Raw genomic sequence first — 16,211 nt, 5'->3', positions numbered from 1 at the left:
AGCTGGCCTGCCCACTGTGACCACAGCCGCTCGTGCCGAGCGTGTGCCTGCAGGTTCCGGTGCCAGCCTCGACGCCAAGCTCCTGGCCACAGCACCACAGCCACTCCAGTTCACTGCAGACAGGACCCTGACAGGCCGTGCTGGCCAGGGTTGGGAAACAGGTGTATGCTGAGGCCAAGTCCCTGGGCCTCGCTGCCGCTTGTGTGTGATGTGTGTGTCTGAAGGAACAGGAGCTGTTCCTAGCAGAATGGTCCCGGTGACCCCCAGAGGGCCGTGGTTCCTCAGAGGCTGGCGCTGTGGTGCCATCTTTCTGGAGACGGGTGGGGAGTGTGCAGGTGGTTCCCCGTGCCCACGGGACAGCAGCACCCTGACGCCCGCCGTGTCTCGCACAGGGAGCTGGAGAAGCAGAGGGAGAGCACGGCCAGCGACATGCTGCAGAAGAGGCAGGAGGCCGAGGCCGCCGTGAGTCCCCCAGCACCTGCCCCGAGCCCGGGAGACCCTCGGCCCTCAGGCCTCTTCCCCGACTGCGGCCCGCAGGCCGGTGTCCTTGTTGTAAACTTCCTTCAAACACTGGGTGGTGTTACCCTCCTATTGTCTTTACATGTCATCCTTTATTTATGTATTTATTTGGTTTTGAGAAGCAGAGAAACACTGCATGCTGTGCCCCACTCCGATACCCGTGCGGATGCCAGAGCCAGTAGCTCGGGCCTGCCCTCCCCCACGGCTGGCAGGGATCCCCCCTCCCCCCCCCGGATACTCAGGCTGCCTCCTGGGGTCTGTGGTGGCAGCGGGAGCTGGAACTCCCCCCAGGTCCCCGGGGTGGGACACAAGCTCCTTGACTGCTACTGCCTTATGTGGGACATGAGGGGACAGCTGTCCTGGGGAAGCTGGCAGCGACATTGTCAGGTTTCTCTGGTCAGAGAAGGGCTGAGCTGCAGAAGTGCCGCCAGCACCACCCAGCCTGGCCGTGGACACGGCTGTGTGAGCCCAGGGCTTTTCTCATGAGGAGCTGGGAGGGCGGCTTCCAGCCATGAAATCTACTTCAACTGCGTGTCTGGGTCCCTCAAGCCCACCCTCCCACGGGTGATGCTAGCAGGAGCAGGCCCGGGCCCCTCGCTGAACCCCGCTGTCCCCTGCTGGGCCCTGACTTCTCACCTGCTCTCGGCAGGTCCGCCTGATGCAGGAGTCTGTCCGAAGAATCATCGAGGCGGAAGAGTCCAGAATGGGTGAGCGGGCGCGTCCCCGTCGGCCGAGTGGGCCCAGGGCCTCAGCGCTGCGTGGGGAAGCACGCGGGCAGGGCCTGCTTCTGCTGACGGTGCCGCTCCACAGGGCTCATCATCGTGAACGCCTGGTACGGGAAGTTCGTCAACGACAAGAGCAGGAAGAGCGAGAAGGTGAAAGTGATTGACGTGACCGTGCCACTGCAGTGCCTGGTGAAGGACTCCAAGCTCATCCTCACCGAGGCCTCCAAGGTACAGGGACACGCGTGCACACACGCACACACACCCCAAGCTCACCCTCACCCAGGCCTCCAAGGTACAGGGACACACACACACACACCCCAAGCTCACCCTCACCGAGGCCTCCAAGGTATGGCTGCACCGCCCCACTGGGTACAAGGCAGAGATGCCTCGTGTGGCAGCACCTGGGCCAAGGGCTGCCTCTTAGACCTCAAGAGGGACTTTATCGGAATGGTTTTGCTTCCGAGGAAGTTGGGCCTGGCACCTAGCATAGAGGTGGGGAGTGGCTGGGTGGGTCTGGCTGTGTGCACTCCCACTGCACTGCAGCGTGGTGCTGTGTTGCAGGCCGGGCTGCCAGGCTTCTACGACCCCTGTGTGGGTGAAGAGAAGAACCTGAAGGTGCTCTACCAGTTCCGAGGAGTCCTGCACCAGGTGATGGTGCTGGACGGTGAGGCCCTCAGGATACCAAAGCAGTGTGAGTAGCTGCCCCGTGGCAGGGACCGGGGTTGGCACCTGGAGCAGCTCTGCCCATCGGCGCCATCGGGCTTAACCAGGGCCGCCGTGCGCCAGCCTGCGTTCCACAGCCCTGGTCACCATGGCCTTCCTCCCACAGCTCACAGGATCGACACGGACGGGTAAGGCGCGGCCACGGCGAAGGAAGAGGCCGCACCGATCTCCCTGGGATCTCCGCATTGGAAGCCAGAAGCAGCCCAAACATGAGATGTTTTTATTTTATTTTATTCCTGTAGAAGGTGGCACCCTGTCAGTTATGTGGAGGGACACGCAGACACCCAGCTCCGGTGGGTGCTGCATGCAGACCTGAGGCCGCCCGGCTGGGCCCACCATGGCACAGATCGTGTTCCTGGCAGGAAGGGCCCCTCACTGCCGCTGCCACCCAGCAGCCCTCGGTGCTGACTGGAGGGATTTCTGGAACATCTGCCCTCGCACACAGGACTTTTCCCAAAACCTGCACTGGACGTGGGAGGCGAGCCAGAAGGAACGGTGTCTGCAGAGGCACGGCCTCGTGCAGGGAGCACCTGAGATATTATCACCTAGTGAATGTGGGTGGATTGTGGGCTATAAAACTGCTTTTTACCTGCGGACAAACGGGTTTGGCCATCAGTCTTTCCCCACCCCCAGCACTTCTCAAGTCATTCCCACAGCCCAGCTCTCAGCCCAGGGCCGCCCTTCCGACACTTCTCGAATCCCTGCTGGGGAAGCCCGCCCATGGGCATGAGCTGACCGGTGTCCTCACTGCACCTCCTCGCACCTCTAGAGAACTGGTTGGGATGTGAGGGGCCAGAGTGCCAAATCCCATGGCACCAGCCCCTGGCTGCTCCAACAAGCTCCCAGCAGGTGGCGCAGTTCTCCAAGGGGACTCCGGGAGTGTCTGCTCCCAGAGATTCCATCCCTTGCCCGCACCAGGAGCAGGCCGTGGTCCCAGGCCTGTCATAGGTGGGCTGTGGCAGTCCCACTCCACCACCTGAAGATATTTTAGCTGCTGCTCCCGACCTGCTTCCCTTGCCACCACTGGACTCAGCAATTGCCAACAACACCTCCCTCCAGTCCTTACAAGTGGTTCAGGCCGTGCAATCCTGGCATGCTGATGCCCAGTTCTGAGTGACCATGACACACAGGAGATGCTACACAGCATGAGCCACAGCTCTGGACAGAGCCTGGGTGCCCTCCCTCTGCTGGAAGCCCCTGTCCAGAGGCGCTGTCCCTGTAATAAACCTGTGCTGCAAGCCAAGGGTGGCGCCTGACTCTGTGCTTCTGGGTGAGCAGGGAGAAGGGGCGCACCCTGTCCCCCGCAGTGGGGTGCAGCTGGCCCTGCACCTGCAAGCCACATCCCAAGTCAGGAAGCTGCCTTTACTGCGCCAGGTGTTTGCCTGAGCAAATTAAGGAAATGAACTACACTGAGATTTTTGCTTTTTCCTTTATTAACTAAAGTCAGCATCGTTACTTTGTAGTCAGAGGTAGCAGGATGCCTGCCTGGACAGGGGGGATGGCCGCAGAGCCTGGCCCATCCCAGCTGCTGCACTCCTGGGCCAGCCGCCTGCCCAGCCAGCTGGGCCAGCAGCAGCACGCGGAGACCCAGATGGGAGCTCCCGAGCTGCCTTCCGAAGAAGCATTCTGTAACTTTTGTAAATAAATTCATCTCTAACCAGGCCAGCTGGGGAGGGGACCTGCTGACCAGCTGTCGACTCAGCCCAGGGAGGCGGCCAGGGTGCCGGGTGCCGCTCGGCCCATACTCCTTGGGGAGAATCCGACGTGGGGCCCAGGTGGGCTCCTAAGGCAGTGGTCCCCTCAGCACCTGCCACCTGGGCTGCTCTCCCACATCACGGTGGCCGATGCGTGGGCCCGACAAGCAGCCGCCAAGGTCTCAGCTGTGTAGCTCCGGCTGAGCCGCGGTCTGGGGGCCCGGCAGCCCCTCCCTGTGGGCACGCAGGCGGCTCGACAGCCTGTGCATCCGCAGCCGCTGGGCCTTCAAGCGCTTCCGCAGCTTTTGATTCTCCTTCAAGGTGAGGAAGAGCTTTTCCTTGAGGGTGCCCAAGTCCAGGAGGGCGTAGCTGTGGTCGGACGGCTGCCTGGGCAGAGGCCCCCTCGGGCCCAAGGGGCCGGCCCCCTGGCTGGGACCCTCTGCCACCTCCACTCTCTGGGGCCGCACCTGAGGACAGAGGCGGGCAACAGTGGAGGGCTGCCCGGAGACCAATGCCAGCCGGAAGGTGCCATGCTGGCGGGTGGCAGCAACTGAACTTCCAGAAACCCCAAGGGGTCCAGGGGCCCAGTGACCGATGCCTGGGAAGCTGAGAAATTGGGGGGGTTCTCTGAAATCATGCTATCCCTGAGCCTGGCCCTTACCAGCTTCAGGGGGCCTTCGGCGTCCGGGACCAGCTGCCGCTCCTCCAGTGCTGTGTCCAAGCCTCTCCCGGTGCCCGGCTCCCCAGCCTCGGCCTTGGGGACCTGCGACAAGGGGGCAGTCCTGAAGGCCACACATCTCAGCAGTGTCACACCCAGCCAGCCCAGCCCCAGCCCTGTCACAGCTGAGGCTCAGGTCGAGCCACTGGAAAGCACCCCAGGCACCGGCCCGTCTCGCAGGCCAGCCGCACACCCAGAGCCCGGCCCAGGGCAGACTCACCTCCCTCTGCTGGGCGGCATCTCCTCCCGTTCCTGCCAGGTCCGTGTTTTCCCTCACCAGCTGTGGGACACGCGCAGGACAGGGAGCTGATGCGGAGGCCTGAGGACAGCCACACACCGGACTTGGGCCACCTCACTCCCACCCAGCCTGGCTTGAGCCCCACTGTGGGACCTGCCTGCTGCACAAGTGACAGCTCCAGCTCTCCTCTCACTGCCCATGGGGTACTGGTTCTCAACAAACCCGAATCTTGGGTCAGAGGTCCCTGAATGCTGAGGGTGGGCCCAGGGCCCAGCAGCTTTACTAAATGCTGGCTGCAGCAGGAGCTGGTCCCATCCAGTACCCCGTCGGTGCCCACCTCAGTGGGCACAAAGGGCAGGCCCTGCATCTGCAGCACAGCCCCAGGGAAGGGGGGGAGGGGCAGCGGGGATGATGGCCAGTGGGCCCCCCTGGTGCCTGCAGGGTCCGCCTCACTCTTGCTCACTTCCTGTGGGCCCATTTCCAGGATTCCTGTCAAGGCCGCGTGGCTCCTACATTCACTCTTCATGGACTGCTGAGCAGGACCCACAAGTGCCACAGCTCCATCAGACTCCGCCACAACCCCTCTGGCTGCCATGGAGCCACGGGGTCCAGGCCTCCTTCCCCTCCCCACACCCAGCTCCGGGGAGGCAGTCTCGCCCAGCAAGGACAGGAGACCTGAGGGGCCCTGGGCACGCAGCGACTGACCCTCCACAGCCTGCCCTTCCCGCATCCCACGCCTCCCCGCTCTGCTGCCTGGCACTCCTGCGGCCCTACCTTCCAGCCTGAGCACATGGGCTGCGGCCCCAAGGCCAGGAGTGGCAGGGAACTGGCGCCACACAGAGTTGCCCAGCCACAGCGCTGCTCACCAGGGGCTCCTCAGCTGCAGGCCAAAGGCAGGCTGGCATAGGCACGTCTGGCGCTCCGGAAGCCAGCTGGCAGAGCCCCTTCCTCCTTCCCTACCTGTGCGGGGTCCTGGAAGGCAAACACGGTGGGCACAGCGTTGTGCTTGAGGTTCTTGCGGTTCCCGAAGGCACTGAAGCACTCGGGCCTGAAGTGCTCGGAGCAGATGACCGTGTGCTTCTTGGGCTTGAAGTTGGCCCGGCCGATGTTCAGCACCCATTCCTTCAGCAGCTCCGGGCGGCTGAACGGGAATCTAGGGGGAGGCACGGGCTGCACGTGAACAAGCTGGTAAGGCGGATGGCACTCAAGCCAGCAGGGAGGGTGGGGAGTGTGAAACGCATCCTATCTGACTGCTGGAACTTCAGCCATGACTGCTCAGGGCGGACCTGAGCGGGAACATGGCCACCACCAGCCCAAAGGGCTCGCGCTGCTGTGTGCTCCCTGCAGGAGCCTGCACTGCAGAGGAGGACTGAACCAGCCACACGGCCTGTGTTAGCAGGCCCACAGCTGCCACGGAGAATAGGAGAAGGGGTGTGGTGCTGTGGGTGCAAGCAGGCAGCATCCGGGCAGCAGGGGTGAGGCGCAGTGAAGCTGTGGTCTCCAGCTGGCTCGCTGATAGAGTGCAGCAGGGGGCACGGGCAGGGTACCAAGTCCTTCCTGACTGCCACAGGGTGGCAGCAGGTGGGAGCGAGCACAGGGCAGCTCTGGAAGGTTCCTGAAAGCCATGCAGTAAGGTATGCCTGGTAAGGTGTGCCCCGGGACCAGGAAAGGACGGATGGCATCTACTTTATGAGACGGGGGACATGTGAGGGGCCGCCTCGGGCCAGCACTGGCCGAGCCGGTGTGGAGCAGTGACTCAGGTGCCTGGCTGTTCCACTTCTGATCCAGTTTCCTGTTAACACCTAGGGAGGCAGTGGAAGATGGTCCAAGTACTTAGGCTCCTGTCTGCCATGGGAAATGCAATCTGTCTCAAATTGCTTTATTATTATTATTATTATTGTTACTATTATTATTGTTAGATTACAGAGAGGAGAGACAGAAAGATCTTCCATCCGCTAGTTCACTCCCCAAGTGCCCACAACGGCCGGAGCTGTGCCCATCTGAAGCCAGGAGCCAGGAATTTCTGGGTCTACCATGTAGGTGCAGGGTCCCACGGCTTTGAGCCACCCTTACTGCTTTCCCAAGCTGCAAGCAGGGAGCTGGATGCGAAGTGGAGGAGCCAGGATATGAACCATATGGGATCCTGGCACAAGCAAGATGAGGACTTAGCCACTAGGCTACCACACCAGCCCTAACTCTGCCTTTCAGCAAACACAGAGCTCTTCAAAAATAAAAAATATTAATTAAAAACTGCAGGAAGTTTTCCATTTCGCAAGTGCCAAAGTGCAAGCAGACACAGGCCTGTGCACACGCCTACGGGAGCACTGTCCTCGCACAAGCTGCGGCCCTGGAGGAGGCCAGGCCCCGCACCCCGAGCATCCAGCCAAGGTCACCGAGACGCGAGCTGTGTCCGAGAAGCTGTGGCAACAAGAGGCCACGGATGGGTTCCGTCAAAAGCCAGAGAGGCCAAGATGAGACGGGGAGGCAGGGCTGGCTTGGGGCACGGCGGTCAGGCCAGCCCCAGCATCCCATCTTGCCTTCCCCATAGCTGCCTGCTGATGGCCTGGGAAGATAGCGCCAGCCGGCCCAGCTACTCAGTTCTCATGTGGGAGACCAGGAAGAGCTGCTGGACTTCCGGCCTTGCCCAGATTGGCCGCGGCCGCCATTTGGAGAGTGACCCCACGCGGCCGCCATTTGGGGAGAGACCCAGAGTGACCGAGCCAGCGTGGCTGCCATTTGCAAAGTGACCCATAGTGATCCAGCCAGCATGGCCGCCATTTGCGGAGAGACCCAGCAGAATGAGCCTCTCCTGTCTCCGCCCTTCCGCTCACCAGTGAGCGCAGACACCCAGATGCGCTCTGCAGAGGCGCTGAGCAGAAGCAGCCGCGCTGTGGTGTCGTGGACACGGGCAGCGGAGGGAAGAGCGCAGCCCATGTAAGCGTGCCCAGCATGTGACCCATGTGACCCGGCTCCAGGAAGGCAGCAGCGAGCCCGGGCCAGAGCCCGATTCTGTTCCCATCTGGCCGGCCATTCCTCCATCCTTTGGGGAGGTGGGAGCCCCGGCCCTTTCTGCGGAGGGTTCGCTCGGTCGGGGTGAAAACTCGCCGGCTGTGTGCCCGGGGGTGTACCGTACATTTTTTTCTGTGGCCAGAGTGTTTATGGAAACGCAGAGCAAGGCAAAAGGATGCAGACCCCCACGAGAGCGCACGGACCCACGGTCACGCACACGGAACAGGGCTCGGAGCCGGCAAACCCTCCTGGGCAGGCAGGAGGGGAGGGCCGGAGAGCGACCGGCCGCCCAGGGTCTCCAACATCCTCCCACGGTCCCCCAAGGCCGCCCCTGGGCGCCCCCACTTCCGGGAGCGGGGACCCTCTAAGCTGCCTCCGTGCGCCCCACCCCGCCAGGCGCATGCCGCGCCCCCCCTGCGCCCGGCAGCCTGCGGGGCAGCCCCGCGGGGGCGTGCAGGGCTCCGTCCCACCCCCAGCGCGGCCGCCAAACCCCTTGCAGCCCCCTCCCCGCGCCAGGCGCCCCCGCTACTCACCGGTGGAAGGTGAGCTGTTTCCTCCGGTTACCGTAACGGTTGCAGCACTGGCGAGCCGCGCAGGATTTAGGCATCCCTGCGACCAGGCTCGCTGCCCCCAACAAAGATGGCGGCGGGGGCGGGGCCTGCGGGGCGGCTGGGACGGGGCGGGGCCAGCGGGCACCTGTGACCCGGGGTCAGGAGCGCCTGCTGCTGGGCTCCAGTGCGGCCGTCTGTGACCCCCCACACCACTCACAGCTGTGGGCAGCCCCCATTCTATCAGCTCGGAGGAGGCTGGCACCCTGAGTCTCAAGAGGCAGGCACACGAGGGAGCCCCCCAAAATGTGCACCCAGGGGGGCTCTAATCCCCGGCTTCAATGCCTGGCTGGGACCTAATCTCCCCCCAGTGTAAGAAAGTGAGAGCCGTTCCTTCAGGCTCCTCCCTGCAGGGTTGGGGCTGCGGGAAGGGGATCCCCCATTGACCTTGTAACAAAACACACACGCCTGGAGCTGCACCGACCTCAAAGTAGGACTGTCTTTATTTACAAAATATACAGTTTCACAGAAACAGCTTCACCTTATACACAGAGACCCCACAGTTCCACAGGACCACATGAACGCCAGGACAGAGGCCGCCTGCCCTGGGGTGATCCCCTGTCCCCACCCCATCAGCCCCCCAGCCGCCCAGCTCACTCTAACCTCAGAACAAGGGGGCCAACAGCCCGGACAGGGCAGGGCCAGGTGCTGGCAGAAGGGGACAGCACACCTCTGGCCGCAGCCAGCGGAGCGGGAAAACTAAAACCACGCATATTCTTACTTCTAAAACCTTTGGTCATTCTCACAGGGCGAACACGGGACGGGGTGGCTGGGGCAGCTCTTTGGTCCTGGGGGCTCAGGCTGGCAGAGCCAGGCTGTTTCAAAACCAGCTGGACAATTTTTCTCTACAACACAACTTCTCCCTTCACAATAAACTGGGGTTCAGAAACTATTTCTACTTTTGTGTTAATATAACCATTAAAAGAAACATAAAAAAATTTGCTGGACAAGTGTTGAAAGAACAACCCAAACTTCCACCGGTTAGTTGCGACCCCAGCACCCGAGGGAGCCCAGGTGCCCAGGAGTGGGCCGGGGGTCCCCCAGGCGGCAGGAAGCCCTGGCACCCTTCCCCTTGCAAACAAAGAACACAGCATTACTTCTCGGGCCTTACAACGAGGCTCAGGAGAAACAGATGGACAAACACTTCACTAATTGCAACTCTGAAAGCCTGGCTCGGCCTGGCTGGCACAGCCCTGCAGCGGGGTCCACGAGGATGCCCAGGGCCTCCCGGGCCTGGGCCTGGATTCCAACCTGGACCTCCGAAACCCCAACACCATAGGGCTTTGCGTCTGCAGGCCAACGCCAACATACTCTGCACCGATTCTAAAGCCAGAGCACTCCACAAACCATCCTGCCAGCCTGAGGGCCGTGAAGAACCACCCGGGGGCCACCCTCCACACTTCCCCAAAGATTGCCTGACACGAACAGAGCGAGGAAGACTCGAGTACAAGCGCTCCCAGGCTGGGACACAGCTTGCCTGTCTCAGCAAGCAGCAGCCAACACACTCACAGCAGCATCGTGCAAAAAGACAGGAGTTCACACCGTGCAAGACGGGCAGCCAGGCTATGAACAAGGGCCACCTGACCCCGAGCAGCCCCTTCCAGGGTCGTGGCCGCCCTGTCCCTTTCTGAACAAACAGGAGAAACCAAAGAATTGCTCACGGCCAGCCGCCGGGCAGAGGCAGCCCAGACACTTACGGTAAAGACGGACACACCAACACGTATGGCTGTTCCCGGCCAGGCCAGGCAGGAGCAACTCTCCTAACAAAGTGGATGCCAGAGAACCAGCTACGCTCGCCCCAGCAGGCGGGCACCAGGCGCCTGCTGACAATGACAACCAAAATGGGGCCGAGCCGCACCCACAGCCCAAGGGTCCAGTCACAGCCCAGAGCAGAGGTCTGGCAGCAGCTCTGGCCAGCACAAGGCTTTATTCGGTCACCGGCTATACAGTCTGTTGGCCCCGGACAGCCTGTCCCTTTGCTTAGGCACCTGAGTGGCGGGGACCTGCCCGCACCAGAGCTCAGAGTTCTGTGCTCGCCATCCCGGGACTCCAGGCGCCCGGCGCTCAGTCCAGAAACAGCTTCCGGGAGCCCATCCGGGAGCGGCTGGAGCGGCGGATGTCGAACTTGGAGTCCCGGCACTTCTGGCAGACGAACACCTCGGGGACGTTGGACTTGCGGATCTTCGCACAGGACAGGTGGATCCAGGTGTGGCACTCGTTGCACTCAATCATGGGGCGGCCAGCAAATGGCTTCATGCAGAAACACGTGACGAGGTCCCAGGAATCGTCGTCTGGAGGGAAAGGGGACAGTTAGGGGCGGGGAGGAGCACCTGTCAGCCAGCCAGGCCTGACGGCGAGTGTCACTGGGGGGACTTGCACCTGTTCTCACGCTGCCGGCCCTGGGCCACAGCCAGCCCCCAGCTGGAGTTCTGATCCTGTCGAGCACACAGCGCCCCTTCCCACCTTGCCGGGGACACCTCCTCCAGCGCACTCACCAGAATCGACCATGATGTCCTCGTCGTTGCCGGTGCTGTCCTCGTCTCGGAACACCACCTGCTTCCCCTGCCGGACGATAGTCCGTTTGCCTTCCATTTTCATCTCTTTGCCCTGATCGGGGGACACAGTGGCACAAGATCCGCTCGAGGGAGTGTCAGAGTCCCAGCCGGAGCAGGGGTCGCTAGGGGCCTGGGGGATGTCCTGCAGCGTGGGGCTCGTGGGGGGCTCCACAAACGCGTCGGGGGCCTCGAGCTTCATCAAGCTGCTCCGGTAGCTCTCCGTCACGGGCTCGCCGCTGTCCCTTCGCTTCCTCTTCTTCTTCTTCTTCAGCTTGTCCGTTTTCTTTCTGTCCAGCAAAAAGTTGCTGGGCTTGGCTCGCTGCAGGAGGGTGGGCTGCAGGTGGCTGAAGCAGCGGTCAGAGACGGGCAACGCCACGGGGCCCGCAAGGTCCGTGAAGCCAGCGTCCCAGCCATCGCTGTCCACGGTGCCCGCAGTGCTGTTGGCAGGGCTGGGGCTGCTCCTCAGGGGGAGTTCCTGCGAAGCAGAGGCCAGGGGAGGGCGGTCACCACCTAGGGCTGCCACTGTCCACCCCCAGAGCCACCCTGGCCAGCTTGCTACCCCCACCGCCTGCCCCAGATGGGGGCTTCTAAGGGTGTGTGCCAAGGTCCATGTTCCTCAGCACAACCCCAAACGAGCAGTGAGCCCACCTCCTGCTGCTGGACCCTCAGCCCTTGTCCCAGGCAGGAAATGACCAATGCCAAGATCCTGCAGCCACCTCTCCCTTCTCGCATTTTCCCTGTGGAACCTCTTTCCACTCGTCCTCCTAAGAGTGGCTTTTTTTTAATTACGTAAACTTAAATCGGTGTTGATACCCTTTTAAACACCTGCAATGACCCAGCCTGACAAAAGCCAAGCAGGCGAGGACTGCCCCAAAGCAGCAGGTCGCCCTCTGGCACTTGGGTCGCCCTCTGGCACCTGCCACACCGTCGGTGCATCACCTGCAGACAGTGGCGACACCGGGCTGGTCTGAAGCACCGCCCACTCCAGAGCACAGGGGCCAGTGCAGGGGGCGGCCCCTGGGAAGCCCCGCACCGTGAGTGGCTTCACACGCTGGCACCAGACTGCACAGATCTGCCTACGAGTGGCTGCACCAAGCTCTCCCTCTACCGCTGACCCAGGCCCCGCTGGCTCCCGCCCCAGCTCCCTGGTCCCCCTAAAGTAGCACCAAACTGAGCCTCACAGAGGCCGCCGGCAAGCTGGGCGCTGGCTGGGCCGCCCCCACCCCAGCCCACCGTCAGCCCCAGCAGGCCCAGGGTGCCCAGGTTACCTCCTTCGGGTACGGGATGTAGCCGGCATAGGCCAGGACGAAGGTGCAGAACTTGTTGAAGTCCTCCACGGTCCTGCGCCGCTTGCAGCTTGGGGAGTACTCCTGTGGAGAACGGACCAGGTTGGAAGGCACCCCAAAACACCACAGGCGAGAGCTTCCAGGCAAGCCCTCCGAAGCCACACTGCTGAAGAGCCGGGCGGGGGCTCAGATCAGGACCCCCTCGGGAGGGTCGTGCCCAGAACACGGGCAGCGGGGTGGGAGATACGGCTTGCTGGGAGCGCCCTGGGCCTGTCCGTGCCTCCCGGCCCTGCTGACCCTGTCTGCTGCTCTAGGCCGACTGGCATTCCAAGTTGTCGCCACGGCTTTTCCACTGAGAATCAACTACCGACGCAGCTGGGACCCGGTTACTTCAAGTGACTTCCCAGGCCCACCGCCCAGCTCTCAGCAAGTCCACTCTCGGCACCCAGCCGCTGCAGACGGGGTGCCAGGCACCCTCAAGGCGCCGGAGCGGGGCGCAGCGGGGCGTGACACGGAGGGTGCGGGAGAAGCCCCAGCCCGGGACTCCCGCCGCCTCGAGGCACGAGACCGGCACGATGCGAGACGCGAGCTCCTCCCAGGCGGCCGGCTCGGCCTCGGACCCGCGATCGGCAGCGGAGTGGGGCGCCCCGGCCCCTCACCCTCAACTCAGCGCTCTCTCCACCTGGTGCCGGCCACCCCGACCCCGGGCGCAGGAGGGACCCCCGCCTCCGCACCCCACGGACCCCGCGCTTCCTGCCCGAGCTCCGGCCCCCACCCGGGGACGCGGCGCGCCAGAGGCGGGAGGGCCGCAATGCCCGGTCCCCAAACTCAACTTTTCCTCGGGCGGAGAAGGCGCGCAAGAGGATGAGGAGCCGGGCGGGCGCCGACGCCCTCGCCCCGAAGCCCCGCGCCTCCCCGCCCGGCCGCCTTGGGGCTGGGGGCGGGGGAGCAGATGGCCGTGCGGGCCCTCCCCGCCCTCCGCGGAAGCCGCCCCCCGCCGACACCCGGGCCCGGAAGGTGCGGGGCCCGTTCCGCAGGGCCGGGAGGGGGGCTGCCGGAGGACGCCCGGGGTCCCCCGGCTCGGGAGGCCGCACCGCCCCCGCCGCGGGCCGCCACGCCACGGGAGACCGCCCGGCGCCGCCGCCCCTCCCCGGACCCCCGCGGGCAGGGGGCGGGCGGGCGGCGCGGGGAGAACCGAGGGCCGAGCCCCGGAAGGAGGGGGAGTGAGCCGGGGCGGAGCGAGCAAGGCGAGCCGCGGGCGGGGGGCGGGGGCCCGGACGGGGAGGCGAGCTCGCCGGAGGGGGCGGCGTGGGGGACGCCCAGGCTCGGGGCCCCGGAGGGTGGGGACCCCGAAGACGCGCGGCCCCGAGCCCCGCAGGGGGCGGGGGCGCACAGGGCCGCGAGCGGGCCAGGGGGCGGGGCGGGGGCCAGCGGACCCCGGGAGATGGAGAGGGCTGCGGGTGCCGCGCGCGCCGAGGGGCGCGGGGAGCCCCCCGGGAGGGGGAGGGGACCCCGGCAGGGAAAGCGGGCGCGCGGGGCCCGCGGCGGCTCGGACCGCGTCCCCGGGGGCGGGGACGGGGCCAGCAGGCCGGCGGCAGGGGCCGGGCCGGCAGACAGGTCCCGGGGGCGACGCGCGCGCCGAGGGGCGCCCCGGGCAGCCGAGGGGGGCCCGGGGGAGGGGGCGTCCGAGGCCCGCGGGCCGCCGAGCCCCGGCGGGAGGACCCGGCGCGGGCCGCGCGGGGGGCGGGCGGGCGGCGGGGCTGGGGGAGGGGAGGGCCGCGCTCGGGCGGCCGAGGGTCCGGCGGCTTCCCGGGGAGCGCCGAGCGGGCGGGGGCGGCCGGGGGGCGCGGGGGACGCAGCCCTCACTCACCTCCGCGTGGAAGGCGGCGGCGCACGAGTCGGAGTCCATGTTCCGGCCGGCGGGGCGTGCGGCGGCTGCGGGGCGTGCAGGGGCCGGGATGCGGGAGCGGGGTCGCTCGGGGCTGTGGGCTCCGGTGGCCTCGCCGGGCGAGGGCGGACCCGGGAGGGGTGGCCCCGGCTGGAGACGAAGAGGGGCTCGGCGTGTCGCGACTCGGGCTGCAGAGCAGAGCGGCCGCTGCAGCTCCCGCGGCCGGCGAGGCGGGAGAGGCGCGGCGGCGGGGGGCGGCGGCGGCGGCGGCGAGCGGGAACCCGACCGGCTCCCCGACCTGACGCCCAGTTCGGCTCGTGTCTCCGGAGGGAGGGCGGGAGGGCCGCGACGCCTGACGGGAGATGTAGTCTGGCGGCGGCCCCGGGGCCGTCGGCGCGGGGGCGGGGCGCAGAGCCTTATGGGAGTCGTAGTCCGCGTCCGGCCCGCTGCGGCGCGCTACGGCGGCCTCGGGACTCCAACCCCCATGGGGCCCCGCGGCGACAGCCAGGGTGTGCGGAGGCGGGGTCTCCCCGGCCTGAGGGCCGCTGCGGCGGGGGAGGTGCGGGGGCTCGCGCCCGCTCGGCCGCAGGGGGAGGGGCGGCTGCGCCCGCATCTGTGTGGGGGTGGCAGGGAGCGCCCGGGTCGCGGGAGGCGGCGGCCGGCGCCTCGCATCCGGGGCCCGGGGCCTCGGGCTGCCGCCCCTTTGTGGGGCCGGGCTCCCCGCGGTGGGCTCCCCGCGTGGGGGAGGCGGCCCTGACGTCGCGGCCGCGTCCCTCGAGGCGGAGCGGGCTTGTTTTCGCGGCTGCAGGCGGGGTCGGGACGGGGCGCGGAGGCCTGCGAGGCGGGGGCCACGGGGTCGGCGCCCCGGCGAGGCGAGGCCGTCGGCCGGCGGAGCCCGCGGTGTGGAAACGCTCGCTTGAACAAACAAACAAAAAACTCGCTTTGGGTTGTCGCCGTCGCCGCCCCCTCGGCGCCGCCCCCCGATCCCTGGTTGTGTGCCTCGTGGGATGAGCGCGGCGGCAGGTGAGGCGCCGCGGGCGGACGCTGGCCGAGGGGCTCGGAGCCTGGGTGGGCAGGCAGCAGGGGCCCCTCGAGTCCCAGGAGCGGGTGACCGAGTGTCCGCCGTCCCAGGGGGCGGACCTGGCGGACGCTGCTCCGTGGGGTCACCCAGTCCTGCTGGGCTCAGCTTCCGGAGCACTCCCCGGTTCGCCCAGCTATGAAATGCTTTTAGCGCAACGCTTGGCTCGCCAAGTGGCCGTCCTCCTGGGGTTCCATGTGTGCGGCGTGGTTGCCCGCTGCTGGGGTCCCCCGTGATGAGCCGGGGCGCCGGGCGCGGGGTCTGTCCGCAGTTTTTTGTGTCCAGCCCCTGCAGATGGTGGAGTCCCGCGTTTTCCACCTGCGCCCGTGTCGCTCCGCCCACACACACCCCCGGAAAAAAAAAAAGTTTAGAGGTTACTAATACCCAGACGCGTAGCTGGGACAGGTGGAGCCTGACTGATCCCCGATGGCTTTTCCCTGTGTTAAACGCGTCCTGAACATCACCCCCGCTGAGCGCGCGAGTGAGACCAGAGAGCCTCGGAGGGCGGGACCCCTGGGTGCCCCCCTCGCTCCCCCAAGGAGAGAGACTCGCACCTTGGGGTTATGGCAGGTGTCGGCTCTCCCTGCCACGGGTCTGCTGGAAACAGGCAGTCCTGGCATGCGCCGGTGGCACGCAGTACCCGCTGCGCCTGCCCAGGCCACCGCAGGCAAACTTCGTGGGGAGGATCTGGGCAGGCTGTGATTTGGCCTTGGGCAGTGAGCCCTCAGAAGGAGAGGCAGAGATGAGATAGTTACCATTCCCTCCCAGTGCCCCCAGGCTGCCTGGGGTTTGGATGTGGGGTAGCCGAGCTGGCTTTGCCTGCGTGGAGGGTTTAAGCTCTCAGGTGCATGGCGCTCCTGCCGGGCTCCGGGCTCGGGGGCCAGGCTGCGGCCCCTAGGCTGCGGCCCCCAGGCTGCGGCCCTGCTTTAACCGAGGCCCTGGCCACGAGGAGGCCACGCCTTGCAGTCAGGCAGTGTTTGTCTTCTCTGAGAAGTTGCACCTGCCGAGCCTCTGCTGCCTGCAGAGAGAGGACAGAGCGCCAACTTGAGCACAGGTTGTGACAAGTTAAAAATACTGAGAATACCACGCTTCCCCAGGCGGTAACTGGAGAAGGCAGCTACTTCCAGTTACCAAGTATAGATTCACCTTCCCAAGTGTCAGGAGGCCACG

General features: G+C 65.6%; 3 protein-coding genes across 6 annotated transcripts in view; 1 reads left to right on the top strand and 2 right to left on the bottom strand.

Annotated features, from left to right (window-relative positions):
- DNAJC11 (DnaJ heat shock protein family (Hsp40) member C11) overlaps positions 1 to 2,563 on the top strand; it is a 35,593-nt gene extending 33,030 nt beyond the window's left edge. Inside the window, exons 12-16 of the mRNA XM_040987845.1 lie at positions 393 to 462; positions 1,169 to 1,226; positions 1,330 to 1,472; positions 1,806 to 1,935; positions 2,074 to 2,563. Coding sequence (XP_040843779.1) covers positions 393 to 462; positions 1,169 to 1,226; positions 1,330 to 1,472; positions 1,806 to 1,935; positions 2,074 to 2,099 — 427 coding nt within the window. The 3' untranslated portion in view covers positions 2,100 to 2,563. The remainder of the gene's footprint in view (positions 1 to 392; positions 463 to 1,168; positions 1,227 to 1,329; positions 1,473 to 1,805; positions 1,936 to 2,073) is intronic.
- An 816-nt stretch (positions 2,564 to 3,379) lies between these two features.
- On the bottom strand, positions 3,380 to 8,246 carry THAP3 (THAP domain containing 3). Of its 4 annotated transcripts, none has more exons than XM_040987847.1 (5): positions 8,160 to 8,246; positions 5,578 to 5,770; positions 4,573 to 4,659; positions 4,323 to 4,409; positions 3,380 to 4,128 (listed from the first exon to the last, which is right to left on the bottom strand). In XM_040987847.1, exons 1-5 carry the CDS (start codon positions 8,231 to 8,233, stop codon positions 3,844 to 3,846), a joined length of 726 nt encoding a protein of 241 aa, XP_040843781.1. In that variant the 5' UTR covers positions 8,234 to 8,246; the 3' UTR covers positions 3,380 to 3,843. The 4 variants fall into 4 exon arrangements, with proteins under 4 accessions (XP_040843781.1, XP_040843780.1, XP_040843782.1 ...); XM_040987846.1 differs by having other exon boundaries at positions 4,323 to 4,424; positions 4,600 to 4,659; XM_040987848.1 differs by lacking the exon at positions 4,573 to 4,659 and having other exon boundaries at positions 5,560 to 5,770.
- Positions 8,247 to 9,199: 953 nt separating this feature from the next.
- PHF13 (PHD finger protein 13) lies at positions 9,200 to 14,044 on the bottom strand. The gene is made up of 4 exons (XM_040987844.1): positions 13,946 to 14,044; positions 12,058 to 12,159; positions 10,730 to 11,264; positions 9,200 to 10,525 (listed from the first exon to the last, which is right to left on the bottom strand). The coding sequence occupies exons 1-4, from the start codon at positions 13,982 to 13,984 to the stop codon at positions 10,299 to 10,301; spliced, it is 903 nt and encodes a 300-aa protein (XP_040843778.1). The 5' UTR covers positions 13,985 to 14,044; the 3' UTR covers positions 9,200 to 10,298.
- Positions 14,045 to 16,211: the final 2,167 nt, after the last annotated feature.

Source organism: Ochotona curzoniae, unplaced genomic scaffold, assembly GCF_017591425.1.
Source record: "Ochotona curzoniae isolate NIBS_2020 unplaced genomic scaffold, NIBS_Ocur_1.0 contig_4792, whole genome shotgun sequence".
Taxonomy (NCBI): domain Eukaryota; kingdom Metazoa; phylum Chordata; class Mammalia; order Lagomorpha; family Ochotonidae; genus Ochotona; species Ochotona curzoniae.
Note: the sequence above shows the minus strand (reverse complement) of the source record. Positions and strands in the feature narration are given on the sequence as shown.